General features: G+C 33.2%; 1 protein-coding gene across 6 annotated transcripts; it reads left to right on the plus strand.

Annotated features, from left to right (window-relative positions):
- Nucleotides 1-4,124: 4,124 nt before the first annotated feature.
- Nucleotides 4,125-10,031, plus strand: LOC133789595 (uncharacterized). 6 transcript variants are annotated; one of them, XM_062227414.1, is made up of 11 exons: nt 4,137-4,312; nt 5,125-5,193; nt 5,307-5,378; nt 5,463-5,534; nt 6,116-6,161; nt 8,450-8,574; nt 8,661-8,995; nt 9,076-9,231; nt 9,309-9,413; nt 9,497-9,665; nt 9,753-10,031. In XM_062227414.1, the coding sequence occupies exons 7-11, from the start codon at nt 8,709-8,711 to the stop codon at nt 9,843-9,845; spliced, it is 810 nt and encodes a 269-aa protein (XP_062083398.1). In that variant the 5' UTR covers nt 4,137-4,312; nt 5,125-5,193; nt 5,307-5,378; nt 5,463-5,534; nt 6,116-6,161; nt 8,450-8,574; nt 8,661-8,708; the 3' UTR covers nt 9,846-10,031. The 6 variants fall into 6 exon arrangements, with proteins under 6 accessions (XP_062083403.1, XP_062083398.1, XP_062083388.1 ...); XM_062227404.1 differs by lacking the exon at nt 5,125-5,193 and adding an exon at nt 5,722-5,823; XM_062227409.1 differs by lacking the exon at nt 5,125-5,193 and adding an exon at nt 5,728-5,823.
- The last annotated feature ends 260 nt before the right edge of the window (nt 10,032-10,291 follow it).

Here is a 10,291-nt window from a genome sequence, read left to right on the forward strand (position 1 = left end):
TTGAGTTCCTGCCACCCGAAACCTAATTTGGCCAATGCCCCCAATTTAAGCTGCGACACCCCTCACTAAGCGTCGCAGACCTCCACAAGTTAGAGAGCCTGTGCCCCAAATCAATAGACATGCGCCATGATGCAACCTGCCTAGCGCCACGGCGCCAAGGCGGTTTGAGGCACCTCCCCTATTCTCTGAGTTCATGTGGGTCACAGCACCAGAAGAACAGGGCTGCGACATGACCCTGCGAACTCAGAAAAACTGAGATTTTCAAAAATCACAAGTCTCCCAAATCCATCCCCAAAACACAGATTTAACCCAATCCAACCCCATAAATGGACTCTACAGCTCAGACAAACAATAAACAACCTTAAAAAACACATCAAAACTCAATCAAAAACCCATAATTTAAAAGGTGAAAAACATTACCTCAATTGATAAGAACGACCCTAGGATGTTGTTAACCAATTCCTAGCACCAAACTTCAAGCTTCCAAGCTTTAAATTCCACTAGTTTCCTCAAAACTACCCAAGGTTCAAGAGAGAGTGGGAGAGAATGTGAGGGAGAGAGTGTGAGATGAGTTTGTGAGTGTTCTTTTCTTACCCCTGAAGCACTCTAGTGACTAAGTCACTACATTGGCCCAAAGACTAAAATGTCCCTTGATTGTGCCTTGCTCTCTAATGCCCTCAAGGGCAAACTAGTCTTTTGCCACATTTCCCGCAATCTCAATTAACGCCTCATAATTTCCTCATTAATTCTAATATCCTCAAATAATCACCAAATAATTTCCCATTACTCGATAAATCCAAGTAATGTACTAAATTACAAAAATACCTCAGGCTTACCCCGAGCTGGGTATTTGACCTCGTTATGACTAAACCGTTAACTTGCTCCATAGGATCGCCTCATCCCGAATAAATCAAATATATCCACATAATAATGTGGTCTCAATCATAAAATACACACACACACACACACGCACACATATATATATATTCAAATATGCCATCAACGGGCCAAAATTACGAAAATGTCATTCTAATAAGAAACGGGCCCACATGCACGCTTAATACACCTAATCATGCCAATATAGCCATATTATAATATTCATATAATTCATATAATCACAAACATGCACATAATATTCAATTATTGCCCTCCTGGCCTAAGGGTACTAAGCCTTATTAGGGAAATTGGGACGTTGCTGTTATGATTGGTTAAATACAAAAGATAAAGTGTTAAAATACAAGCAAGGTATAAACACTTAGTAGAATTCACATAGTGAAGATGTGAATTTGAGTTTCAAATTGTAGGCACTTAAAAAAAAAAAGAAGCAAATTTAGGTCCAAAGTAATATATAAAAGTATCTAAGGGTTCCCAATAAGTTTGGTGGCATTTGGAGTCATTTTTGGACCTTTGGAATTGTCCAAAGTCAGAGGGGGTGACGATACATCGCCACCCAGGGGGCGACACATTGCTTGGAAGCTACGGTTTCCAGAAACCCTAGCAGGCGATGCGTCGCCTGTTGTATTACCTGGATTTACGTAAATGCTCAATATAACGTGTTTTGAAAGTCTAATCCTATTGGTTAAACCTAATGGCGGTGCCTACTATTTATATGGGTAAAAATAGTGATTTGAGAGTTTTGATCACTCTCTCTAATATCTCTCTACCCTCATTCTCTCTCTAGCTCCAAGAATCTCTAGTTTTCTCTGAGAACTCTCCAAGAAAGTGCTTGGCTTAGAGAGTTGAAGGCTTGTTCAATCTCAATTCTCATTTCCTCAAGAGAAGGCCTCAAGCATCAATGGTGGCTGGGAAATAGAGTATTAGGGCAGCGTTCTAAAACATGTATAAGCCTTGGTTTGTGTTTTGGTTTGCTCAAAGGATTGTTTCAAAGTGGTGATTTGCCTAGGGTTTTGAAGCTTCATCAAATATTGAAGAACTCCATTGATCTACTTGGGTTTGCAAGTTCTTTCTCCATCTTTTTAAGTCTCTGTCAATCCAAATTTTGTGTAGATTCTATTTTTTGTGGTGGTGTTATCTCACTCTCCCCCAACAGTTACAACCTCATCCCCGGTTGAGAAACCAGGCTTTGGGAACGAGGCTCAAGATGAGGCATCCTTGAGCTCAATCAAATGAGGTAAAGTAGTTATAGATCAATCGGTATGGTCTCCCACATTTCTAACACAAGAAACCACTATTTTAATTTCCTGTAACAACCTTGATAATAACTTCATGACGTGGTCGGGGGTAGAATACATAGTACATATGACGATAACTTTCTTTATGAATATCAAACTATGTATAATGTAAATGAAGAGTGGGAAGGTCTAGGAACATAATATGGCTAGAATGATTGGCGAGATTTCTCCGAGTTGTCTCCCACATTTTGAGGTGAAAGATCGGGGCTAATAGAGAACATACCGAAGTCATCAACATATCATTAGATGACTTTTCATTAATTTCTTTTTCCTCCAGTCACGTCCCCAGACGAGGTTTATATTATGTAAAATTCTCTTACAAGTATTTATTCATGATACTTATTACATTTTCCTTCATTTTGCACGTGACTCAATGAACTTCGCCCTCGACAACCTCCTCTCCAAACTGTCAAAAGCTAAGGGCTCGAAGCGAGGTCGAGTTCTTCAAAGAAAGACACGCCTCCACCTCCACCACCAAAAATGGCCAAGGCTACTGAAGACCCTCCTCCCACACAGATCATTCAGATGACCTCAGTGCAAGTACCTTCTTCTGTAGTCTCAGAGCAGGTTTCTCCTCCTATGCCTTTAGAAAAGGTCCCTCCTCCCCCTACATCAACCTCTATTCTCCCTACTAACATGGGGAAAAATGTGGTCGATTCCACTTTGAAGGCCAAACCTCCTCACGCTCCAACCCTAGTCCGCAAATCTTTAATCTCAACCTTCGAGAGATAGTTTGTAGTAGCCAACGTGGCTAGTGCCTTGGGAGCTGATCTCGAGTCTGATGTTCGAACACTACAATCTGGACATCAGTCATCGGCCATGAGATGTCGGTTCCGCTTAAACTGACTTACCACATGTTCATAAGTCGGTTTACACAGAACCGACTTATTATGTATATCAAAGGTAAGCATGGGAGGTCGATTACGCAGGAACCGACCTACCATGTAGACATGGTAAGTCGGTTAACATTGAACCGACCTCCCATGCTTGGAGATGTCATAGTAGGTCGGTTCTTACAAAACCGACCTGCCATGTTAATCATGGTATGTCAGTTCTGTGTGGACCGACATACCATGTCCTACATTTTTAACATGGTAGGTCGGTACTATATGAACCGACTTATCATGTCACATTTTTATTTATTTTACATTATTTGAATTTTAAAATACAATAATTTATTTAATAGTGTATGAAATAAATGTAAAAATTTTATATTTATTAATCTACATTATAATGTTTTGAAATATAAATAGATGAATAAAATTAATCAATTATTTATAATATAAAAAAATAATTATATTTTATAATGAAAAAATATTTTAATTGAATAGTATTTATAATTTAAAATAAAAAACTTTATAAGTATTTTAATGTATTTAATTAATATTTTTTTTAAATGACATGGTAGGTCGGTTCTATGGACTGACTTATCATGCCATTATAAAAATATATTAAAAATAGTCTAATTTGTTTTTGTATTATTTGAATTTTTAAATATATTAATTTATTAAACAATACATATATATAATTGATTTGTGAATGCAATAAGTATAAAAATAATATTATATATATTATTATTTGGAATTAAAAAAATTTAATTTAGTTTTTAGTAAGAAAATATTTTAATTTATAAATGACATATTTATAAATATTAGAAAAAAAATAAACTAAATAAGTTGGAGATTTTATAATTTTAAAATAAAATATCAACATATTAAAGTTATATATTTTTTAATTTTAATATCATAGGTCGGTTCTAGAACAGACATATCATGCTGTATCATAGGTCCATTGCTAATTAACTCACTTACCACGTTAAAATTATATATTTAGTTTTAACAGCATAAGTCGGTTCTAGAAATGACTTATGATGCTACATCATATGTTGGTTGATATTGGACTGACATATCACGTTAAAATTAGGATGAAAAAAAAAGCACATATAAAATTAAGTATCCCGCCCATACTCTTATTCTTCACTGTATAGCCCCGCGAAATTTTTTTCTTCTTGTCTTCTTCATTCCGCCAGTAACCCAAACTGCAGCAACTCCCCCTCCTCAACTCTGGTCGGAAACAGCTCCTTCCCATTCTGCCAGTAATACGGATTCTCCTCAACTCCGGTGATTTCTCTCTCTCTCTCTCTCTCTCTATATATATATATATAAATTATTGATTCAAACGTATTGTTGATTGATATCATCTCTTAGTTTCTCATATCTCTTCTCCATTGTGATTTCTTGTTGGTTTGAAGTTTATAATTCTGGTAAATTATATACTAAGCTTATATTTGTGGTGTTTTGAGTTGAACAAAGAAACTTTTACATTCCGGCCCCTAAAATGTTTTTTTATTAAAAAAAAAACTGCAAATTTTTTTCTAAAATTTTAGTTTAGGAGATTACCAAGAGTTTCGACGAGTGAGGAAAAAGAAAAAGAGAGGGGCTGTGAGTGTGAGGCTTAACCATTTGTAAGAAAGGGGGTTTTGGTTCTTACGAAAAAAGAAAATACAGAAAAGAAAGGAAATACTGAGAGAAGGAAAGGAATAAGGATTACCTGTCAAGACTGTGGCATGGATTCCTTGATCGCTGATGTACCAAGTTGATAATTAAGATCAACCACTTCTCAAATAATGATGATAATAATATAATCTTACTATTATCATATATATATATAGTAGAGCTAGGCCTACAAAACTAACAACTGGTGACGGTGACGTTAGCCCATATACATTTTAAAAGACATTTAATTAATATAATGACCTCCCATGTTACAATATTAGATTAATTAATATAATTCCTTGTTTTTGTTTGGTAATTATTGTTTTTAGTTATGGTTGTTTTTATCTATATTAGATTTATTTGATGAGATTGAAGCTACTTTTTATAATCAACTCAAAAGTTGGTTTTCGTTTTCTTATATTGATTTTCTGTTTCAGCATCAGAGGAGTGATTGAGAGTTTGAGATATAATTGGGCTCATTTGCTTATAGAATTAGAATAGTCTATGTATGGTATTTACACAATGGACTTTTTCTGTTTTATTTCTTCTAAGAATTGCTTGCAAAGTGTTTGATGAAATGTCAACATAATATAGGCTAATTGATTGTATATTTTCACAGGAGAGTGCAAAGATTGAAGCTGCAAGGAACGATTCCAAAAGAAATTACAACTTCAAAATTCTTGACATATTTGTATGGACTTTCAGTTAACCTTTTTAACTTTTTTTTTTGTTCGTTTTTATTAATCCTTAAACATTATTGTTGTAATATTTGTAGGAAGATCAACTTGAATCACTTTTCAGAGACTTTGCCAGCATTCTTGGGAAACTTTTATGTAATAGAACAAATGTAAGTGTTTTCAACTCAAATAAACATTGTTTGATTTTTCTTTACTTGGTACATTTCTGTGTGTGCATGTGTTTATATATGTATATTTATAAATAAAAGAGTTATATTTAATTTTTCTTAGATCAAGGGCACAATGCTGTAATTATGCCCTTTAGTTTGGTTATCAAACTTAAAGTTTTATCAATAGTTTTAGATTGTATAAAGCTAGCTTTGAGAGAAGAGGGGATAATGTGATACAGAGTTATTGAAGGAGCTTCAAATCTTTAGGGAAGTTTTCAAACTTAGAGAGGTACCACTTCCTTGTAGCATAACTCCTCCCCATATATATGTATATAAGCATAATTATTAATTAATTGATTAAGGGACAGCAACATGCAAAAAACTTTGTATAAATATTTTAATGTATTTAATTAATATTTATATGCTTACATCATATGTATAACATGTTGAATTTGGACTGTTTTACCACTTGATTACTATTTAGAGTGGACTTTATTCTTCATAAACTTGCTGATATGACTGTCATCAGAAATATAATCATTGCAACAAATTCAATTTTGGTTTGGTTTTGTTTTATGCAGAAGAGGAAGAAGAAATTGAGATGCTTTTGGAAAACTACCTCCAAAGGTTAGATAGCCTCCCCCTTTTCCCTAGCATAACAGAGAGAGAAGTGTAAAAGCTATTTATTTTTACAGTAATATATAGTCAAAAAGCTCTATGTGTTCCTTTTATTCTGTTTTGTGTCCATAGATATAAACACACGTACACTGGTGCATATCTATTTATTTACAATATGTAGAAAGTAAATCAGATGCAACCGTAATAGACATTATTAAATCTGAAATTCCTTTCATCGCCGCTTTTAAAATATAACCACTAACAACAATAATAAGAATAATTGTCAATAGAGGCTATCTCAGTTGGTTAGGATTAAAGGTGAGTGTGGGAGGGGAAGGGGAGGAAAGGTGGTCAAATCATCATGCGGGCTTGTGTGTGCATATTTCCTCTTTATATTTGGCTCTCTAATGTTAAATAAATGAACCTTAGTGGTTTCTTTTTTATTTTGAGAAAATACATGCAATGCAAGTGCTATTAGTTCAAAATCAATATTACACTATAAGCTTAAGTGCAAGACACGCATAGAGAGAAACCTTTTTTCGATAAGCTATATTTGAATCAAATAAACCCTAAAAATTAAAAACTCTTCCGAAAATATTTTCATACTACATGGGTAATCCTAAGAACACGCATCAAATAAAGAGCTTATCAAAGAGTGAATTCAAAATTACATTTATCAACAGTATAACAAAAGCACTTACGCTATCAGTTCTCTAGTATATATATATATATATGTGTGTGTGTGAATGTGTTTGACTCTTAGGAGAGCTACTTATGAAAATCTTTGTCTATTACAAATTAATACTTACAACATGCTGAATTTATGCAGCGAATGCAATGTTTTGAAGTTGCTTATTAGTTTGAATTTTCTAGTTTAGCAGTTATCTTGACATGGCTATAAAGAAGCAAATTTTCTAGTGGTCTTTGCAGTTATCTTAATATTATATTATATTAATACTATTAATGCATGTGGTCTATTAAATTAAAAAAGATTCAGTATATATTAAAAAGGATGACAGTGGTCTTTGCTAGTATGTATGTTAGTATGTATGGTAGTGGTAAAACAACTCAGCTTAGTATGTATGTTATTAACATATTATTTTTCATTACAATTTGTTGTTTACTGGAAATTACTGTTAGAAGAACAGTTTAAAGCTTGGGAATTGTTAATGATTCAAACTCTGTTTAAACAGAAAAAATAAATACAAGCATTCCTCCAAAAAAATTTAAAAGAAAACATGAAAAACTGCATTACAGTCTGAATTATTGTGATACTAATATAGATTTCTCTGAAACCTCACCTGGACCTGGGAATTCTGTGAAAAAGAAAATAAGTCTATATTACATCAAATGTCTTACTCTATCTATTCTGAAATGTAGAGTCCAGTTTGTTTGGTTGTCTTTAGTAACAACTAAGAATCCAGATAAACAATTAAGTATCAAAATCAAGCTTAAAATAGGGACAGTAAGACTTCACTTTGTTTTACCAGGCTACCAAGGGAGAGGGATGAAATTTTGCAAACGGCTGACTATATATTGAGATAATAAGTAATGAAATTTACATTTGTTGTGTTTCTTTTCATGCATATATTCCAGTCACTTTGCATGGTCTTCAAACATAACAGTATCATCAGTGTGTGATATGACATAATCTGGTCTCCAACTCTCATTTTGTTTAATTTTAAAGAACCTTGTTAAATAAAACATGGCACGGAGTACGTTCAAGTTTTATCATTTAATAAGCCGATCTTATCAACTTCTTGTCTTCTATTGACTATAAAAAGTAGCTAGTCTTAGATAAGTTTAAGTTTCTAAGTTTATTCTTACATGAAGACAAATTTTCAATAAACGCTACTCACTAGCATTATAGGCTTTCCGAATCATTTCTTTGCTTCATGCTCCTGATAAGATAAAATTATGCATGTTACACATCAGAGTCTCACTCTTTGGATATATAAGGGAAATTTTTGCTTGTATTTATTTGTTCTGTTTAAACAGAGTTTGAACAGTTTACTAGAAGTAGGTGTCGTTGCAGGTCTAACAAGTAAGAATAATTATTTGTCCTTTGACTATTTTACTCTTATAAAACAGTATCTTTTGTTGTTTTCATTCAAGGCCTCCCATAACTTTTCAACCCCAGAAATATTGAACTACGTACAATCATAAATTATATAAGTTAGCAATAGAATATAAAGAATAATAAATATATAAATAAATAAATAAAACAAATGGTGTCAGTTTCGCTTTATTGACTCAGAAACTTCAAATGGGGCTTATAGATTAATTTTATTTTGTAGGTTTCGGGTGGAAATATTAGCAAGGATCATTGCCTATTGGAGATGGGATTTCTTTAGTACGTCATGCTGTCGGCCACTATGTTGAGTGGCCTTCTCATCTGATCATTCCTTACTATTCAGATTTGGTAAGACATTGACAAGAAACTATATTTAGTGATTGAATTATTTTTCATGACTAACATGTATTACTTTCATGTTGAATCTACCTAAGAAGACAAAGAAGCAAAAAAGGAATGGTTCACCAATACCTAATGCCCCAATGACACAAGAGAAGTCTCATCCTTCCCAAAAACTTCCTAGTCAAAATGAAGTAGTGTCAATTAAAGCTAGTGCCCCGATACTCTTCAAGATTCCTAGTGGGGTTCCTCGCTTTCTCAAGTGTCTATTAACTACCGTGAAGTATGTAGAGCCAAGTTTCATGATCAAAATTACGATGGATTTTGAGATATTCGGCCATGAGAATGATTTATATATCTCACAAGAAGATATAGTCCATGTTGGCTTAATGGAAGAGATTGGAGCATCATGTGTATCGTTATATATCAGGTATGAAAGATTTTTAAAATAATTATAAGTTTGTTCATAACTTATTTTATAAATTTAACAGAGATATATTTTTTATGTAGGATTTTATACTTCCAATTAGTGAAAAGAGAGATCAGTCACTTTTTTCGTTTTGTTGAGCCAATTTGGTTATCAAATGTTGGATCCACTGAAGAAGAACGAGTTGAACGAGTTGATTCAAATCCGGGTCAGATGTGGTTGTTGCCATATCATAAGGGGTAAGTTTTTTACTTTTAGTATTTTGTTAGTGAATATATATAATATTAATAATGAAATATTTTTGTGTTTTTGTTAGAAAGCATTGGATGCTTATAATAATTGATTTTGATCACCAATTGTGCTATTTCCTGGATTCTCTTCACAATTTTCCACCAGATGAAATCAAATCTCTCATTTCTCGGTAAAAATCTAACCAATTAACTGCATACTCTTTAATTCATTTAAAATTAACAACATCTAAATGTTTATGTTATTATTATTTAGTGTCTTTCAACATTTACGCACAAATAATGCAAAAACTAAGGAAGTCGCGTGGAGAACAGTTAAGTGTCCTCGTCAACCATTACAATCATTACAATGTGGGTTCTATGTTATGAGGATGATGAAGGACTTCGTGACAAATGAGTTTTCAATGCGATGGCTAACTAGTAATGTAAGTGAAAATATTCATTATTAAAGTTCTAGCTTTACCTTAAGATTAAGTATATTAATTCAACTCATGCAATGAATTTTGTTTTAGTGTGGCGGGAAGAACTATTACACAAAGGATGAGATCAATGAAGTACGTGAAGAATGGGCACAATGCGTCATGGATTTGATGAGTACTACATAGGTCCACTCACTTTTGTTAACTTAGACTTTTAATGAGATATACTTACAATGTTAACTTAGACTTTCTTGAAGATATACACACTTTTGTTGTCTAACTATAGTTTACAATGCTTATGTGAGTCATTTTGTAATTAACTTAAGACTCTTTATTTTAGATACTTAGTTCAAATTCTAGTATTTTATATTATTGTGATATATGTTTTGTTCTGTTCAGTTTGTTTGTATAGAAAAACATGACTTGTTTTGGGCATAATACACTTGAGAAAAAAAACAACATAAGTCGGTTCTACTAAAACTGACAATAGATGTCTACACCATAAGTCGGCTGTGAACCGACATATCATGTTTTACACCAGAGGTCAGTGTACAACCGACCTACCATGTCTTACACTATAGGTCGGTTTTGCAACCGACGTACCATGTTTTACACCAGATGTCAGTTTTCCA

Source organism: Humulus lupulus, chromosome 1, assembly GCF_963169125.1.
Source record: "Humulus lupulus chromosome 1, drHumLupu1.1, whole genome shotgun sequence".
Classification (NCBI taxonomy): Eukaryota; Viridiplantae; Streptophyta; class Magnoliopsida; order Rosales; family Cannabaceae; genus Humulus; species Humulus lupulus.

Bases quoted from the DNA above. Each gene is read 5' to 3' on its own strand.
- LOC133789595 (XM_062227414.1), top strand. From the start codon at position 8,709: ATGACACAAGAGAAGTCTCATCCTTCCCAAAAACTTCCTAGTCAAAAT. The intron at 9,232-9,308 runs GTAAGTTTTTTA...TGTTTTTGTTAG, and splicing joins TTGTTGCCATATCATAAGGG to AAAGCATTGGATGCTTATAA. The intron at 9,666-9,752 runs GTAAGTGAAAAT...ATTTTGTTTTAG, and splicing joins TGCGATGGCTAACTAGTAAT to TGTGGCGGGAAGAACTATTA.